Genomic DNA, 19,919 nt, shown 5'->3' on the forward strand with positions numbered 1-19,919 from the left:
CTTGATTTCTTTTCTAACCCTCAACTGGTACATAACCTCAAATGAACCGGGGTGTTTTGGTCATTTTGCTTTTTTGTACCGCTATAAGCTAATCCAAACACTTTTTACAAAACTCCAGTTTGATACCTCATAAGTTAATAAGCACTTTTACAAAAAAGCATAAGTAGTTTTAAATAAGCAATCCCAAACACCCCCTTAACCCTAGTTATAAGAAAAAAGAAAAAAAAAACAGAAAAGGTTAAACAGCGATAGGTCGAAGATCACCTGCGTATTGGAGTCAGCCATTGTCAACAAGTTGTTTCTGGCTCTGCTGCACGAATATGAATCTACAACCGACTTTCTGATTCTGATTACTTCATACCATCATGAACAGCGTTCACCTCTATCACCATTAACAAACAACTCACCGCCTTCGCCTCCTCATCTTCTACGTACGCATTTCTTTCAATCTCATGAAACATACGTCGATTTTAGGGTTTCGAAATTTCTTTATTCCCAAAAGGTATCACTTCTCAAGTTTGCATTCTGCTTCACCAAACTAAACTGTTTTACTTTCCGTAATCAAAGATTTATGTCCAACATTTGTAGTGTGGACTTTTTTTTACATATATCCATAATTATTTGTAACTGTTGTCCTTTATATGTCTTATCAATGGTGAAATGACTGATGAATTCTTTTTGTTGGGTCATGTTCTTTTGTTCCTTTTTTTGGGTATAGGATTGCAGTAATACCCAAGAGCTCGAGAACAGGGGCTTTTCTTTGTGGGAATCCTAGAGGAATGGGGTGTCAAGGGCTCTCTTCAACTTCAAACTTGAGCGTACCTTCAATCGCCCAGCCAGAGGTCATTGATTCATCATAGCTTGTACTAGATTTATGAGCTTGTACTTTTTTGCTTTGTTGGGCTGCTTATGAAATTACCAAAAAATGTTAGCAATTTTTCGTGCATATCCACAAAGGCAAGTGTTGTAAATAGTCATGGGAGTGAGGGAGCAACATTTTTAGTCTGTGTCCCTTAATTAGGTAAGCTTTGCCAATTTCTTTTGCTTCATATAGAAAGTCCCGTTTAGTGTTTAGCCATACATGTTAGTTAATCCTTTCAAAACACTGAAAGGTGTGGAAACCTTTTACAAAAAAAAAAAAATTAAATAATATTTATTCAAATTCTATTTTCAGTGAATACAAATCACTTTCATACATAAACTAACAAGACTCAGTATTGGTGGCCATAACTCCTTGTTGCTGTGCCTTCTAGAAGAGTCTTTAACAACACTGAAAGGCAGATTCCTACCTTTGTATGGTAAAGAGAACTATTGTTTCTTATATTACATCCTATATGGAAACTAGTTTGATTATTCTACATGGAATCTCTTCATCCGCCCTTTGAAATTTCACTAAGATTTTAAAGTGCTGAAGTAGTTGGTTGTATTACTCCCTCGGTTCAATTCAAAGGAAAGGTACATCTACCTCTTGGAGAGTGAGCATGTAATATTGTTATATCAATATTGATATGAATTTGTTTATATGCTGGTAGCCATCTGATAACCACTTTATAAATATATAAGAAGCATTGCAAATTGAAAAAGTTGATTTGAAAATGTGAAAGGGTTCAACCTACATGACAAGTATAGTATGGGTCATGATTTTTACCATGATGGGAAGAAGAGAATATCATGCGCCGGACCCACATGGTTGAATCCTATAAAACTGTGAAGACTTTTGTATCGTAACCTTTTATGTGTACTCATCAAATTAGTTATGTAAGTTGCACTTCACATTCTTTTACATTTTCTAAGCGTGTCTTTAATTTGGATATAGTGTAATTGTCATTGTCGCTTTCATTACCGTTTTTAGATATGATTATATTGCAGGAAACTACAGCGAAAGGTAAAACCGCTGAAATTTTAAGTGCCAACACCAATCCGGATACCTTTGAGAGAATGACAGTTCAAGAGCTTAAAACAAAATTGAGGTAGCTACATCTATGTTTTGCCAAGTTGTATTTCCATTAAAAACTCATTATTTTGATTGCTGCAGGTATGAGATCAACCCATTAAGATTAATGCTTGGACTATAACACATTTCTCGTTTCCTTTGAGGGAAAAGAAGGCCTTCACTTGATTCATTGGGAGTCACCTTTTTACATGTAAACCAATGACAGTATCATCTTATTCGGGTTGCTGTGAGAAAATAGAGCAAGACCATAAATAAGAAAAGGGTGTATTGTTGAAGGCCTTTTGTGATGTATAATTTTAGTTTGTAAAGGGATCAGCATTTCACTTGGCTAATTACTTGTATTGATGACTTCTTTTCATTATATTTTGAATTTGAATTACGGAAAGTTGAGGTTGTTATCTACTATTCCATTTTGGATATTCTGAGCACTGGGGTAACTTCTGTTCTAGTTCTTCTTGTGGATGGCAGAATAGCACGTAGTTTTATCTTCTTATGGCATTGTTGTCCATAATAATTGTGCACAACTCTATCTCTATGTTTGTCTACCTTTTTTTGTATGTTTGTATGGTTGGGAAGATTTGATAGATACTAAATGCATCTAATTCCTATAATGTGCGAGGGAAATTTAATCATAGCAAGATCGGACACGTCATGTGGTTTTTGCATATTATATGTTATATCATAAACCACAGGGTGAGGCATCTTATTTGTTCTGTAGGCTAGAGGAGAGAGATGGATTATATGCTTTTAGTAAACTGCCTCTAAATTGATTCTTGATTTTTTTTCCTTTAGCTTGTTGAGATGAGTCTTAGGGGAAGAAACATCAATTCTTATGATGCTAAATATCCTTATTGTGGTTTTTGAATTGTAGGAGCATGGGGGTCCCAACAAAAGGTTCTAAACGTGATCTCATATGTGCCTTGAAGAAATTCTTTGCTGAAGTTGACGGTACTGTTATCTGCTAGTCATAAACTGAATCCTGTAGTTATACATAATTGAATATACTCCAAACAATTTGAGCTATAAAATGTAGTTTTTTGATGTTGAATGACTATTGCTATTTTTATCATTATTGCATCATTACTACTTGTTACATTCTTTTTTCCATCTTCCAGTTGATAAGGGTATATTCTATTCATCTGCTTGTTAATACTTTGTATTTGTATATAAAGATTCTCAAGAGGTTGTTGAAGATGAAAAGTCCACCCAAGTGAATCAAGTTCAAGATGAAAAAAGTTCCAAAAGGAAGGCAAAGAGCTTGTCTGTTGAAGATCGTGCTGAGGATATGATCACATTTTCTGTAGATAAAGGGATCAAGAGACGAACAAAACAAACCCCAGCGGATATAAACATTACTGTGAAGACTTCTGGGCATACACAGGCAAAGGTTGCTAGTACAACTTCCAAAGTTAAAAGTAATGCCAAGAAAGAGTTTTCTCCCTCTTCCTATTTTGTTTTCCTAGAGCAACTATAATATTAACATTCTGTTGATATATTGTTATTTGTTTTATTTTTAAGTTATTATTGAATATTAAATAATAATAAAAATAAAACATAAATCTATATTCTCGTTCAGAAATATACATTACAAAAAAAATTATGAAAGTAAAAATGAAACGAAACATCATCGATAACTTATATTGATTTTACATGGAGAATGTTTTCAGGTAAAAATCCTACCTGCATAGCATCAGAAATCGTGTCTGAAGATATTGAAACTTGTAATAAGGTGGATATTTCTGAACATCAAGCTGAACCATGGACTATTCTTGCTCACAAGAAGCCCCAAAAAGAATGGATACCTTACAATCCTCGAACTATGAGGCCTCCTGCTCTTGGTAGTGATGTAAAACATGTGAAGCTAATGTCTTGGAATGTCAACGGTTTGCGGGCTTTACTAAAGTTAGAGACCTTTTCCGCACTGCAACTTGCACAAAGAGAAGATTTTGATGTACTTTGCTTGCAAGAAACGAAATTGCAGGCAAGTCTTCCCCCTTGATGTCCATCATTTCTTAGATACTGCTGCATGTAGCTGTTCTAGGAGTGTGGTTGATATGCATTGTTAATATCATTAATACTAGAAACAATTTGTTGATATAACAGAAGAATGATTTTCATTGTTGAAACTGGTTCTGAAGTCCATGAGTGTTATGCTCAGATTGTATATATGAAAATCGGGGAAGGCTTTTTCCTTGCCAATTAGCGTGGTTCTTTATGAAGGTTGGATGTTTCTTACATAGACCTGACTAGACATTAATGTTATGTGGGAAATTGAATGATGTTTCTGGACTAAGTATGAAATATCACAGTCTTTTCCATTAGATTGAAACAGGTAAGTGTACTTCTTAGGTTGGTTTAAATGACATATAGCATGCAATATTATTCCGATCTGTGCTCAATTTTGGGTCCACCATATCAAGTTAAGTGCTACGTCCAGCTAGGTCATATTTTGAAATTGAGGTCAGGACCGTCATCTGATATAGCGGTTATTGCGTTGGTAAAGTGGTAAAAGAATCAGGTTCATATAATAAACACAAATATTTATATCTATAAAGAAGTAAAGAACTTAATATAGTGCATATGTAAATATGTCTAATACATATGAAGTCAAACAAATAAAGTCCTGCACAAATAATTACTTGGTTTCTATCATACACATCCCACATTCTTTGACGAAGTCGTGAACAAGTACAAAATTGCAAGGGTCTCCCATCTGTTTGTCTATTCCTCTGATCATAAACCTGAAGAGAAAGTGCACTCATAATAGTTGCGTCAAAAGGAACAACACTCTTAGCTTTGACCTAGAAACTGAGTATATATTCTAGGGCTTGGAGGCTCAACCCTATTAGTGTAGATGCAGAAGAAGAGAGAACTCTACAGAAGTAGTATCATCAAAAGTAAAATATTTCCTAAGAGTATGATACGACACTGGTACCCCTTTGTTAACCTAGACTACCCAACATAGAGACCTTTTGTGGATCAAGTATCTTATGGCCATATTTATGATTGTAGTAGCATCTAAGGCAAGATTTGTCACTCGTAACATATACCCTGTTTGATCCATCAAATCTGGTCTGATCCATTGATAAGTCCCATTCCAAACCCTCTTTTAAATCAACCTCCTTGCTCTAGATTTTGATAGAAGTTGTAAAAACAGATCATAATGGGTGGAATGGATAATTGTGCCACACTTGTACACAGTATAATGTTTGTGTAGGTGTTTGAGGTTGAAATGACCAGACTGGGATGTTCTCTTTAAGTGAGGGCTTGGGAGGCACGAATGTTGGTTACATGGTCCAATTAAATTCAATGTAATTAGAACTTAACCATTCAACAATTGCATCTTCAAATCTGAAGTACCACTGCAACTGGCACCTTTTGTTTTAACCTTTGTGACAACCACAAATAGCTAATATACCAGTGAGAAGACACTGTCAGAGCTCTAGAAGATCTACAATTGGTAAATTGAATGAAGCTCCTGAGGATTTTCAATCGTCAATTGGACTAACTGATCAATTAAACCAGCAGCAACATGGAGAAACCAAAACAAGGAAAGAAATCAAAGGTCGATCTTCACAGAAACCCTAGAATGATGACTCAACCTTGAGCGCCAGCTGTTGTACCATGCCAAAATATGTGACCATGCATGGGAGCATTCATATATGTGTGTATATATATATATATGTATGTATATATATATGTATGTATGTATGTGTGTGTTATCTATTTGTCTAGAAGTCTAAGACCACAACCAACAAAAGAACAGAAGTATCCCATGGTTCGTACATTGAACATGTAAAACAAATACATAATTGAACTTGCATCCGATCTTGCTTTTATTTTTTTTACTTAGTGTGCCTGTATTAGCCTAATTCGTTCAAGAAAATGAATCCTTGCGTTACCTCTTCTTTCTGTTGTATGTGTGGGAAAAAATTTAGTGTAGACTTCTGTCCTTGATTTCTAATATTATAATTTGTGATTTTTTTTTTCAGACTAGATTAAAATTCCCTGTCATATCTAATCCTCTAATGCTTTGTATTTGTTATCAACAATTTGGGGGTACATTTAACGCCCCATCCCATGCACTTCCCTGAAGCACCATTGGAAACAGGGATACAGCTAAAGGATAGGGGCACCCATGCTTCCTAGGTTTGAAGATAGACCAATGACTGAAAACATAAAAGACCAATGGGTGAAATAGCACCCTCCAATGAAAGAGTCCATCTCGCAAGCACTACGATACCCAATTTGGTATCTGTGTAACACTTTCCATTACATTTTTCTCTTAATGGAGTTCTAGGTGTCGGTTTATATGGTTCTAGTGAACCAACATTAAATTTGGAAACATCAGTTAATCAGTCGTATCCTGTGGCTTTGGAAATAATATTATATATCCTATTTCCGATAGGGACAGTTGACAACTGAATCTGATTTTTCCCATTATTTTCATATTTGTAATAGTGCGAAAACGAAAAGAAGGCCAGCCCATGCTTCCTAGGTTTGAAGATAGACCAATGACTGAAAACATAAAACCCCAAATAAGTCGAAAACAATATTATCGTTGCAAGTGCACATAGATTTTTATCTCTTGAGCAAGTTGTGTTAACTGACTCAAGTTCAATAACTAGGCTTAGTTGCATGTGTCATTAGACTTGTATTGTAAGTTGTAGTTCGTTTATACTATTATGCTATGTAAGCTGACAAAGTGAGAGTTATTTTTCTAACTTGCTTGGACGCATAGATTTTGACCAAGTTTAAATAATGAGTAGCTATTGTGTGTAGATTTCCTATGTTCTTGCCTTCCGACATAGTATCATTTTGGCTAATTGCATGTCTTTTTATGGAAGCAGGAAAAAGATGTAGAGGCAATCAAACAAGTTCTTCTAGAAGGATATGACAATAGCTTCTGGACTTGTAGCGTCTCTAAGCTTGGGTACTCTGGTACTGCAATTATCTCTAGGGTATGCCCCTTCCTCTTTGTAACACACTCTGTAATAATGTAAATGCTTGAGTAAAATGTATATGTACTGATCTGTAAGCCATGTTTTTATTCTAAAATGTTGTTTTTTTGGTATATTTTCTTTGAGCGTTGCTGACCCTTCCACCTTTTTTCTTGTTTGTCAAGGTCTCTGAGAAACATTAAATATTATTATTGTAAGATTGTTTCAAGGAGATATGATGCACATATCTGTTCTATATGAGAACGATCTGATGAATGATATCGGTGTCCTTTTCAATCTACAGCAATTAATTAACCAAATATTAAAATTTTGATGGTTTAGTTTATGAATCATAGAATGGTGCGAGCTTTATCCTTGCAAGCTCATTCTGAGTTTACAATTTACCATGATCAATTACTTACCTTGTGTGATTTATTTTTATGTCTAACTAATAGAATGCTAATTTAAGTAGGACCCAGAACCCAAACAAGATGCATCAATGCATTGAGCTTGTACTGCTACTAAACACCTTCTATAGGAAGTAATATTGTATATCATAATATCATCATGTGGCTTCTCGTTATTTTAAATAGGTTACTAAAGAATTATTTCATACATATTTTTCGTTGATGACCAAATAGCTTTCCGTTGCATGTATCATCTTGATAGTTTGTCATTGTGGCACCTAAACGATAGCTTTCCTGATGATATTTCCAAGCTACAACTGATAATAACCGAATAATAAAGTTGTGACGGTTTACCTTATCAATCTTAATAAGGTGGAAGGTTGAACATTACAAACTCATTAATGTTATGTCCTTCCAGAAAAGAGTTTAGTGTAATTTACCATGATCAGTTATTTACCTTGTGATTTCATTTTACTTCTAACTGTAAAAAAATGCCAACTTAAAACAACCTGAAACCCAATTACCCAAGCATAATGCCTTGAGCGGGTAGTGTTACCATACACCTTTCATGAGATACACTATTGTATATCATAATATTATCATGGACTCTCTTTGTGCTACTGAAGAATACATACATATTATTCGGTGATGATCAACTATCTTTCTGTTGCATCTCGTGATATTTTGTCATCTGGTGCCTAAATGATGGCTTGCTTGACAGATACCACCACTTTCTGTCAGATATGGACTTGGCATATCAGACCATGATAGTGAAGGGAGGCTCGTGACAACAGAATTTGATTCATTTTATCTAATAAGTGGATATGTTCCTAATTCTGGTGATGGTTTGAGAAGGCTGGTAATTTATTTGAACTTGTACAAAAAGCTGTTCTGCATCACATCTTATTTGTTATCGTTCTAGTAAATGACTAATGTGCCTGCCTTTTTATAGTCATACAGGATAACGGAGTGGGATCCTAGTCTTAGCAATTATGTGAAGGTAATTTTGCACAAATGACAAGAATTTGACTCAGTGTTGTAATCTGATTTTTTTTTTGTTTCAATTGTATCTCCAATATGATAATCTTTCTGGTCAGCATCAACTTTCCTTATACTATGCATGCAATTTTTTTTCAGATATGCTGATTACCATATTGTGCCTTACCCAATAACTTCATTGTCTTGCTTTAGAATTACTTTTTTCTTTAATGCTATTTTATCAATTACTCAACACAGAAAAGGGTATTCGAACTTCGTTGTCTTGTTAGTTTTTGTGAGAGCTACATTCCTGCTATAAAAAAGCTGCAATATTAGCAACGACAATACCATTGATAAAATCTCTGTGATAATGTCTTGACCATCGCATACCATCCAACATACAGGAGCTGGAAAAGTCAAAACCTGTCATCTTAACAGGTGATCTGAATTGTGCTCATGAAGAAATAGACATCTTCAATCCTGCGGTAAGTGCAAGCGAGAAATGCCTTCTACTGTTTTTGACCTGTAAATGTCGGTTTTTACAGATCTAATCTTCAACTACCCAATATGTGTATGCTTTGGGATAGAGATATGTAATTAAATAGCATCATTTTTTTCTATCGTTCCAAATATGATCTTCGTTTTCGTCAGAGCCATGATCGTAAATTGAAGTTGTGATGTTTTGCTTTGCGTTATTTCTTTCTCTAGCCAACTAGGTTGATCGAGAGGGACTCATTCTTATTTTTATGAGTTGGGTTAGGACTCATCATGTTATTGCTTGATTGTTCTCTGTAGGGAAATAAGCGAAGTGCTGGTTTTACAATCGAGGAAAGAAAGTCATTCGAGGAAAATTTCCTGAACAAGGGTTTTGTTGATACCTTCAGGAAACATCACCCTAATGTTGTTGGCTATACTTACTGGGGTTTCAGACATGGTGGCCGGAAAACTAATAAAGGTACTTGCTTCTTATTTCTAACTACACATAATAGAATCTTTAATGCTATTATTTATATATATATATATATAGAGAGAGAGAGAGAGATGACGTTTCAAATGCAACTCATCACATTTGTCAACCAATGCAACCCAATCAATTGAGATATTTATGGAAATGATGATAGTTCATTTATTATGATTTGAATATTTATGGAAGATGACTAGAGTTCATTAATTATGATCAATACTTTATATTAGGAAACAATCAAAACTTTTATGAAATCACATATTTATCAAATTAAATGGACGGTTGATATTGAGTTGTATTGGTTGTACAAATGTAAATGGTTGAATAATAATTCACCTCTCTGTCTATATATATATATATATATATATATATATATATATATATTGGGGTGGGTTCAAATGAGAATCACATATTCATTGAAAACCTGGGGAACCAACTATTCACGATTATCTATATTAAAAAAATTATTGATCTATCGATCTTGGTGGCAAAGCCCTTTAGCCCGAACGCTTAAAACCATTTATTCATTTTTCGTGTTTATGTTTTGTATGGTGAATCTTAAACAGGATGGAGGCTTGATTACTTCCTCGTATCGGATTCGATTGCAGATAATGTCCACGACTCCTTCATTCTCCCTGACGTTAAAGGGAGTGATCACTGTCCAATCGGTCTTGTTCTGAAGTTGTAATCAATATGGGAAAATAGGATTTCTAACCCACATCACTAGATGATATACCACCACTTTTGCACTTGGTGTTATCTCGTCATTTTTTTTGGTAACGGTGGGTGTCTAAACCAGCTTGCAAGCACCGTGATTGATTAATCCTACAGCAGGATGTTGTTGATTATTAGGATCTATTTTGGTTATCTACCAACTCAACAAGAAATGTGCACTTGATTTCTTCAATGATTAAATATGTTTAAGAGCAAGTTGCACAAAACTCTATCAATCTACCACTCGAGCTATTTTCGTTTTTGTGACCATCTAATAGAGTCGAATTTTCCGAAATGGGCGAAAGCCTGATGGAGCAATGCTGCGTGGAGGTAGAAGGTCAGGCCTACATTTCTTGGTTTTAATAGGACTCGCAAATTACATCGTGGATCGTCTTTTTTTTTTATTAACGCCTGATAAATATGTTCATTAAGTTGAGGGGCATTTTAGTCATTTGCTTATTTTATTAAATCATTTTCATCCATAATATACTTCTTAAAATTCTACTTCAATACATGTGTATATATTTCTTTCTGTGACAGTTACTACCACAACATACAACTAAGAACCTCATATGACATCCATTAAGACATTCATTTTTTAAATCAAACCAAAAGATATCTTATACACTATTTTCCTAACACCATTCACATCATTCAGATGTTTTAGCATCTAAGTCATTTCACAGGGCTTGTTTACCAAATGCTTACTTGGGTAAGTGAACACCAAGTCACATTACTTTATCGGATGAATATGGTAAGAATCAAGAATCTTACCCAGTAAGAGCGAGACAAGGACCAATAGTCTTACCCAGTAAGTGAGGGCGACGACTCTTACCATGGTAAGAGTTTACCGGATAAATTATACGATACCCTTTTGGTGGACTAAAATCTTACCCGATAAGTAAATGATAATGTTAAATTTTACCGGTAAGCGCTTACCAGGTAAATGTTTGGTAAACGGCCCCTTAATTTCTCAAATCTAGGTGAAGTTTTCTTTTTCGTTGCAACAAAATCTGATTAAGCTTGATTGTATTTATTATTTACTCGACAAAATCAAGTCAAATAAAACAACCAATGGCAGAACACAAGCCTTCTAACCACGATGTGCGGACTTAAACGATCGAGTGGCCCAAGTTCATAGGCTTGGGGATGTGCCATTTCATAGGCTTCTAAGAAGCAAACTTGCATCACGAGTTCGACTACGGAAGCGGGATTTGTGGCATTAAACGTTTCACAAATGGGGTGATTTCGGTGGAATTTTTCCGATCCCACAAAAATTAGCAGACCACTTGACGAAGGACTTGATTAAAAAAGTCAGCTTATAAGGATGGGATTAAAGTCCATCTAAATCTCTAACGGTGAGATACCTAATTCGCTTCTAATACAACATTAGAAGTTGAATTCGATGTGAAAGCTCACTTTAAGAGTTGCACAAGTTGATGATCTCAAGGTTTGTGCTCGGTCCTACAAGTAGCGGTGCACAAAAACCCGACTAACCTGACCAACCCAACCCAAAACTTCTTCGTTGAGTTTGTTAGCTTTATTTGTCTGTTTTCATTTTAATTTTACTTTATCAAAGCACAATGCTTAATTAGATTGTTAAACATCACACTTTTATCCAAAATGGTCTAAGTTTAAATCCCACATGTTTCCAAAATTTTGCTTTTATGGAGTATTAAATATTCATATAAACGAAATCACAACATCATACAATAGACCTAAAACCAAAAGAAATTTAATTTAATATAAAAAACACTCAACAGTTATAGGAATACCATGTGTCCATGTCCATCGACACGAACCAATATACGTTGAGTAATATCAAGAAAATTGTAGCATCACACGTAATTAGGCATAGAAATGAGGCGGAGACCTTAATCCTCATCCCCAGTCCCTAATCTCTGTCCCCGTCTCTGCTCAATCCCCGGTTTTACGGGGAATCCTCAGCCCAGTCGGGACGATTACACTAATCATATGCAACAATTTACCCGGCAAGCACTTACCGTGGTAAGAGTCGTCGCCTTCACTTACCGGGTAAGACTTTTGGTCCTTGTCTCGCTCTTACCGGGTAAGATTATTGATTCTTACCATTTTCATCCGGTAAGGTAAAATAACTTGGTGTTCACTTACCCGAGTAAACATTTGGTAAACGGCCCCTTATACTCCAAAACAACAAAAATATATAGATAATACTCTATACTTAAAGGCACCGAGAGCATAGATAACTCGATACCAAACACCTTTTGGTGATGGCGATGACCTGTTTCCATCGAAAGTGACGAAAACATGAAAGTAAATCATTTATCAACGTTATCGAGTTTCACCGCGGGTTATGGATACCCGTATTCGACTCTTTTGAGTTCCGTTGCAAGATTCCCAAATTTGACCTTAGTGTCTACTCGACCTCCAAACAAGCTTCACCACAAAAAGTCAACAATCTCCATTTATCAAAGCGATCTTCACATCCATTTGATGTATGTCTAGGCTGTGAATAGCCGCTATTGCCATCGACGTCCTTATAGATGTGATTCTTGTAACCGGTGCATATGTGTCGAAGAAGTCTTCACCTTCCTTTTGTGGGTACCCTTTGGCAAATAGTCGGATCTTTGTATTTTTCTATAGTGCCATCGAGTCTCAACTTTCTTTTGGAGATCCATTTGTGGCCAATGACCTTATGACCCGAAGATAAACAGACCAATTTCCATGTGTTGGTATTACCCTCTTGTTCTTTATACGGGAAGATCGTTTCGAAGAACTCTGCTTACGTAGATTGTATGCCCAAAAACTTCTTTATTCTCATTGGAGAAAGAGTCTTGGTCTATTTTATTTGACAGGAGCGGAGAATACCACTCTATCAATAACAAGAAAAAGGTAGCAATTCCGTTTGCAAATGGTTTGAGTTTGGAAGCAACCTGCTATCTATCGATAGGCGAGAACAGACTGCTATTGGCTGCTTCGCCTATCGATTCTATTATGGCCGGCTTGGAGACATCAGAGGAAGACTATCATCTCTATCCGGGTACGTACGATCATAGAATAGCTTCATTCATTAAACTGCGAATGATGATAAGAATGGGATATATTGGGATGATTATGTGAATAAATGGGATTATCAATAATAATAATAAAGCGGAAGGAGATCGAGGCTGGAATGATCAAAAGAATAACCATCATTCGCATGTGAATAATGAGAGGTATATCAAGCCATAAAACATCGAGGTATCATGGAGATAAAAATTGTTTTTCGAGGAATAACGGGAATCGGAGGAAGTCAACTAGTCAAGGCCATGGAAATGTACGAATGCGAGTCTCAACGATTGAAGGGCATTGAAATCAACGCATTCATGAGCACGAGTGACTCACAAAGGCTGGAGACGGATTGTGCTTAAAAGAATCCCGTTTTCATGAATTTAAATGAAACGTTTTCATTTATTTGAGGTTAGTTTTGTGAATAAAGCAAATCCCTTTTCGAGAGATTTCAGGTAATGACAATGTTTAATGAATACGACACAGCGATTAAACCGATTCTTTAAAAACAGTACCCTACGTTTGCATGTGAATCATGTCCCATCACTCCACCTCCGAGCCAACAAATTATTCGGGTGCTTTGGCTAAATGACCTTTTTACGTCAACAAATTATTCCCCGACCTTCTGAGAATACCACTGCTTAATACATAAGAATGCCTAAAAACTCGTCATGTAGAGTTCATTTAACTAATAACCCTGTTTGTTTCACCTTTCATAAAGAAAGAACAAATTATAGCCAGTATGAAAAATTGTCACTGAACATTGAAGAACAGTACACTATAAAGGTAAGCATCTACAGAGAAAACACAAAGAACTTCTACTGACACTGTAAACTCTCCCAAATTCATTTTAAACATTACCCAAAATCTCCCCAAAAGGGATTTGCTTTATTCACAAAACTAACCGCAAAAAGATGTAAACGTTGTTTAAATTCAAGAAAACGGGGGTTTTTTAAGCACAACCCGTCTCTAACTTTTGTGACTCAGGGGTGCACATGAATACGTTGATTTCCATGGCCTTGAATCGTTGAAACTTGCATTCGTTGATTTCCATGGCCTTGACTACTTGATTTCCTCCGATTCCCGTTATTCCTCGAAAAACGATTTTTATCTCCATGATACCTGCATGTTTTATGGCTTGATATACACCTCTCATTATTCACATGCGAATGATGGTTATTCTTTTGATCATTCCAGCCTTGATCTCCTTCCGCTTTATTATTATTATTATCATCATTTTCGTTCCAACCCCACCAATGATTCCCAGGTCCAACATCCCAATCATCCCATTTATTCACATAATCATCCCAATTTATCCCATCGTTTTCACCATTCTCAGTTTTCTTCATCTTATCATCGGCATCTCCCCATCCATAAGGCGAGTAATGTTGATAGGGGTCCGGGATGGCGTCCCCAAAGATCACAACTGGTTCATGCTTACAATCGGAATCAGGAGCCACTGAATCGGACTCCAGTTCCAGTATGAGATCCTGATCTATTTCAGAATTCCAATCCACTTCATCAATGAATGAATCTGGCTTGGGAAGTTGAATGTCACAGGGAAGACCGTGAATTTTTGCATAGAATCTATCTTTTGCATTGCGAAACGCTTCTTCTCCTGCAGAATCATCCCATTTCAATATATTGTCATAGAGATGGGTGAATTCCTTTGCTTCCAAGAACTTCTTCCATGATAATGATCCCACTGAAGTCACAAATCTTTTCTCCCATGAGGGAAGGTTCTGTTGCCATTTTGGACTCCCACCTGAAACAGTATTTTCTTTTTAAGTAAATCATCTAACTTTTAGAATCATATGCTCTGCTTGTATATCTAAACAGGGTTCTATTTACCTCAAAAGTCAAGATTTCACATTTTTGAAGAGTGAATTAACAATTAAAACCTCTTCGCTAATCGATGTAAAGCATAAAAATTTATTGGGCACCAAACCAAACAAACCCATTATATCTCACTTGAAAATATGCAGACGTGTACTCTACCCAAAAAAATAGAGTGGCCATAAGATTTACTTGGATAGAAGACATTGTAAAAAACCCTGAATTTCATTTGCCGTATATAAATACTATATACTTCTGGAAAGAAAAAAGAATTGTAGAAAAACTGGATAGGCAGGCATCATGCAGTAAACCCCCATCATGAAAACCAAATTTCACATGAACTTGAACTTTGCAGAGAGCAAAAACGATGGTTTGCTGTTGCAAGGTATCAGCAGTGAAGACACTCGAAAGAGGGTAATTATGAAGGAATTCAGTGATCTATTAGCCGTCAAGAGGATTCAAATTCTTTCTAATTCTCCTCGGTATTTATGAAATTTAGATCTGGGAGTGTAGTAGATTTATTGTTTGGTGACCGGATATGTATAAGATGTTGATACTACGCCATCTTTGGACTTCTAGGCACCAAAAAGAAGACCTAGTATATCCGACTCGAAAGTAGGGTATGCAGGGGGTAAGATTAATGCAGACCTTACCTCTCGGCTTGTAAAAGAGGTTAAGAAACATATCTATAAAACACAATAATAGGCCACATATAAGCATAAAAAAAGCTGGTTTTTTGCCTTTGAAGACAAAGTTATAAAAAAAATATAAAGAGCCTGACAAGCTAAAAGTCACACAGGACGAACCAAAGAAATTCCATATTTCTAACATAAGAAACCTCCGACCTATTTGAAGTAATAATAACTTCCCTTAATGTATGATAGCATTACAGATTTTGACTAACGGCGAAAGGATGAAGGAATCTCCAAACATTTATTTCTAGCACATTTCGCCCAACTAGTTAACAAGTTCATGCAATGCATCCCTTCCACATGAACTAGGGCCTCTTGGGCAGCGAGTGTTTGGTGGATTTTGGGAGAAAATAGGTTAAAAAAGGAAGATTCATAATTGAACCATTTATCACCCATCAATTTGTGTTGTATACCCGTGTGTCATCTTTAGGTTTTCAAAAGGCTTTCTAATATTCCTTCGTTTACTTGTTCAGAACATCTAAGACTATTAACTTGTTCGTGACGCATCCTTGCATGTTAACTTTTTTGCTAGTATATTGTATCCATGTGAAATGTCAAGACTCCTAATGAGCTTTCTTCTTAAAGCATACGCATAAATCTCTGGTAAACGTTCATGCTTAAACAGCATTTATGGCAAACAAGAAGATGAACAACACAAAAGAAATCCTAAGAAATGGAAAGATAATCATGAGAGCCAGATGACCCAATGAGACCGGTTTCCCAAATTGTCGAAAAATTAAAAATTAGATCACGGCATACATATAAAAGTAGGAAGCCAGCATTCATCTACAAACAATTGTATTAGATATTTATGCTCGACAGGATAAACACCACGTACGTAGCTAGAAGGAAAGAAAAAAGTGAGACCTCTGAAGAGTCGTTATAGAGAACTTAGGGTTCAAAGAACCACAATCAAATATGGAAGGAAGACGAACGTATGAAGAAACAATACAAAAGAAACCCCTAGAAAACGATTGCGGAATTCCACATTTAAGTGCTTACCATATAAATAGGAGAAAACAAACAAGAGATTTCATCTAAAAGGCAACAACACAACGGAATTCACAATTGACGAAAAGCAGTTCTATCTTATCTTGGTCCCTCGCACTGTACATGTTGCTTGTTTGTACACACTTCTCTGCTACTTACCGCACTTGTTTCCTGTTAATCTATGTTTTCTTTGCATACATCCTACCTCTCCGTGGGATATATTGGGTTCATTCCGTTTGGTTCCAATTCTATATAATCTTAATCATGAGAACTAGTCTCTACCCATTCTTCAACAACATCATTAATGCATTTCCCAAAGGCCCCATTTGTTAATCATCTCATGAATTTTGCAGAAACTTTTATCTGAATTTTGCAATGGTTGACATGACAGCAAGACCAGAAAGTGGATATCTCTTTGCAAATAAACCCCACAAAGAGCATAAGCCAATCAAAGGGTAATGTTAAAATTACATTAGAGGTTGTTTGTTTACCTCTTAATGGTTCCATTAATAGGCAACATCTGAATCATTAAGAGGTGAATCTTGTTTGGCAGAAACAAAGTCTGCCTCTTAATGGTTCTAAAACCGTCTGAATGATTTTGTATCATGGGCCTCACTTAACCAGTGCTCTAATTTTATTTTAAACAATTACCAAACAATTATATTTTATTTTGCACTATATATGAGAGCCTCTTAATCATATTGATCAATTAATCATTCTGCACCAAACCATTTAACAAACTCCCAAACAGCCCCTAAGTTTGATCTGAACGTACAGAGGGTTTTGATAATCTCTCAACAAAATTGTAATGAATTAACTAACAACACCAATTGCAAACCGTTTGCCCTATAAGTTGAAAACTAAAAATGCATGCAAACAAGACACTAAACTAATACAAAACAATTACAGATTGAAATGTATAAGAGAACAAAATCCACATGAAAATAATTCCAAAACTCTTAACAACGATAATGAAATCATACCAAAGGGTGGCTTTCTGTGATAATTATTAGACTTGGTTCTTGCGACTTGTTGATTACACTGATCATCCTTTCTTCTCCAATCATTCATGATCACTACAACACAAACACAAAATTGAAGACTAGTTCAGACAAGAAATCAAAATCCAAAAATTCTTCACAAGTGATTGAGAGAGAAAAGGCCGAAATTGAACAGCAATCAAAGATGGTACCTGAGACTTAGGGTTGCAATTAGGGGAAAGAAGAGGATTTAGGGTATTGTGAATTTGGGATTGCTTGAATCAAAGCGTGTGTCTGATGGTGTTTAGAATCGGTGATGGTGATGGTGATGATGAGATGAGAGAAACGATTTTTGTATGCTTCGTGTTCTTTCGGTTTAGAGAAGCCACACAACAAACAAAAAAGTTGCAGTTTTGTACGTACTTTACGTGTATCAATTTTTTTATGTTTTTTTATTTATTTTTAATATCGATTATATTATTAAATTTTATCATAAGAATTTATTATCACATTTAATATTTTATGTATTTATAATATTTAATATTTGTATATATTTATAATATTTAATAATATAAGATTGAATCAAAAAATATTTAATATTGTGTTTATTTTAAACATATTAACGAGATGTAATTTGTAAAAATAAAAAAATGTATTTTTTTTATGTATTTTAATTAATATACAATTATGTGTATTAATATAATAAATATGTAAAATAAAAAAGTAAAAGATACAAAGTAAATTAAATAACTAACTATAAATGTATAATATATAATATGTATCTTTATGTTTATATTATATTTAATATTATATATATATATATATATATATATTATACTATTACATTTATATTTATATTATATTATACATAAAACCTCAATTATTTTTTAACCAATTAAGGGCAGTTTACCTAAACATTTACCCAGTAAGCATTTAACGGTAAAATTCAACACTATCGCTTACTTACCGGGTAAGATTTTATTCACTAAAACGCATCGTATGCAACAATTTATCCTGGTAAGCGCAACCATGGTAAGACTTATCGTCCTCACTTACCGCGTAAGACTATCGATTCTTGCCTTCGCTTTTACCAGGTAAGATTTTTAGTCCTTGTCATATTCATCTGGTAAAGTAAAATGACTTAGTAAACATTTGGTAAATGACACCTAAATAGTGTTAACTTTAAAAACTCATTTCAACCAATCATACGGTTTGTTCTTGTTTCCTAACTTGACTGATTTTAGGATTAGGTGTAGTTTTGTAAAATAAAGTTTTTTATTATTTTTATTTCAACCAGTTACAAAATAATATTCCTACCTTATCAATAGTATTGGTTTTGAATTAATGAGGGGATATATCAACGTAGTAGTTCATGTTTGTCAAAGTTTCAGTACTTCGTCCAAGATGGGCGAAACACTTGGACATAAGTTCATTTGTGGAACACTAACACAATTCATAGGTGAATATACAAGATGTTATCTTATGCACTGCTATTCGTTGGTGAACTATTCAGTTGTTCATAAAATGATATAGTTGTTCACAAGTGAATTAGATAATTGTTCGTAGATGGGATCATCCTAATTGTTAAAACGTGAATTAGGTATTTTAGGGACATCCCCCTCACTGTTCAACGGTTGTCCCTGTTATGAACCCCATGATGCTCGTCTGTGTTTGTTCTTGTTGATTTGCAGTTTGCAACTCAAAGGAGATGAGGTTATGGTGGTGGGATCGTCTATATTTGGCCTCGTTAGCTACACGAATTCGGATATGGTCTCAACCAACTTGGGTATCATAGCGGGTTATATTCATGATGAATGTTACAATAAAAATGTATACTAATGACGAATGTCATAATGATGTATGAATACTGAAGATTTGTTTACTACACATGAAAATACATAACTATTCATGATGAATGTTAAAGTGAATTGTATGTTCATAATGAATATCATATTGATGTATGAATATTAAAAGTTGTTGCATACATGTGAACATGTACAAGTGTTCATGATGAATATTACATAGATATATTATTTCATAGAACAACTTCCAAAAGTTTTCTTTTTTATAAAAAAAACATGACACTTTATTTTAAATTGTCATAAAAAACCGTAAAATCATTGAAAAACGTTTTATAATCTTATTGAAACACTTTTACATAATTCACATATTTGTTTGATCCTATAAAGTTAACGTCGTATTTGACAAACATAAGATCCAAAAAAATTCTATTGCAGTTTCTTTCACTTATATCCTTGAGTAATATTAACTGTTATTTATGACTATTAATTATTAATAAATGTAAATTATAAACTATTAGTTAATAATACTATATCTCTTACAAAATAAATGTCGGACAATGAAAAAATCATAAGAAATATTTAATTATTACACTTTTTAATTAATAAAAAGACAATTTTACCCTTTAACTATTAAG

General features: G+C 34.7%; 2 protein-coding genes across 4 annotated transcripts; one reads left to right on the top strand and one right to left on the bottom strand.

Annotated features, from left to right (window-relative positions):
• The first annotated feature begins 266 nt into the window (after nt 1–266).
• LOC112517903 (DNA-(apurinic or apyrimidinic site) lyase, chloroplastic) lies at nt 267–10,180 on the top strand. 3 transcript variants are annotated; one of them, XM_025125296.1, is made up of 12 exons: nt 267–502; nt 719–842; nt 1,870–1,970; nt 2,826–2,902; nt 3,127–3,369; nt 3,622–3,935; nt 6,805–6,915; nt 8,023–8,160; nt 8,254–8,301; nt 8,684–8,764; nt 9,075–9,234; nt 9,810–10,180. In XM_025125296.1, the coding sequence occupies exons 1-12, from the start codon at nt 453–455 to the stop codon at nt 9,929–9,931; spliced, it is 1,569 nt and encodes a 522-aa protein (XP_024981064.1). In that variant the 5' UTR covers nt 267–452; the 3' UTR covers nt 9,932–10,180. The 3 variants fall into 3 exon arrangements, with proteins under 3 accessions (XP_024981064.1, XP_024981066.1, XP_024981065.1); XM_025125298.1 differs by having other exon boundaries at nt 267–431; XM_025125297.1 differs by lacking the exon at nt 8,684–8,764.
• Nucleotides 10,181–13,714: 3,534 nt separating this feature from the next.
• On the bottom strand, nt 13,715–17,869 carry LOC112518392. The gene is made up of 3 exons (XM_025126066.1): nt 17,695–17,869; nt 17,486–17,578; nt 13,715–14,749 (listed from the first exon to the last, which is right to left on the bottom strand). Exons 2-3 carry the CDS (start codon nt 17,571–17,573, stop codon nt 13,968–13,970), a joined length of 870 nt encoding a protein of 289 aa, XP_024981834.1. The 5' UTR covers nt 17,574–17,578; nt 17,695–17,869; the 3' UTR covers nt 13,715–13,967.
• Between the last annotated feature and the right edge of the window lie 2,050 nt (nt 17,870–19,919).

The sequence above is a fragment of the Cynara cardunculus genome (genome assembly GCF_001531365.2).
Source record: "Cynara cardunculus var. scolymus isolate 2C chromosome LG 9, CcrdV1, whole genome shotgun sequence".
In the NCBI taxonomy this organism is placed as follows: domain Eukaryota; kingdom Viridiplantae; phylum Streptophyta; class Magnoliopsida; order Asterales; family Asteraceae; genus Cynara; species Cynara cardunculus.

Excerpts from the sequence above, each read along its gene's own strand:
- LOC112517903 (XM_025125296.1), top strand. The coding sequence starts at position 453 with ATGAAACATACGTCGATTTTAGGGTTTCGAAATTTCTTTATTCCCAAA. Across the intron at positions 6,916-8,022 it reads GTACTGCAATTATCTCTAGG|ATACCACCACTTTCTGTCAG; the intron begins GTATGCCCCTTC and ends CTTGCTTGACAG. Across the intron at positions 8,765-9,074 it reads TAGACATCTTCAATCCTGCG|GGAAATAAGCGAAGTGCTGG; the intron begins GTAAGTGCAAGC and ends TGTTCTCTGTAG.
- LOC112518392 (XM_025126066.1), bottom strand. The coding sequence starts at position 17,573 with ATGAATGATTGGAGAAGAAAGGATGATCAGTGTAATCAACAAGTCGCA. Across the intron at positions 14,750-17,485 it reads TCACAGAAAGCCACCCTTTG|GTGGGAGTCCAAAATGGCAA; the intron begins GTATGATTTCAT and ends ATACTGTTTCAG.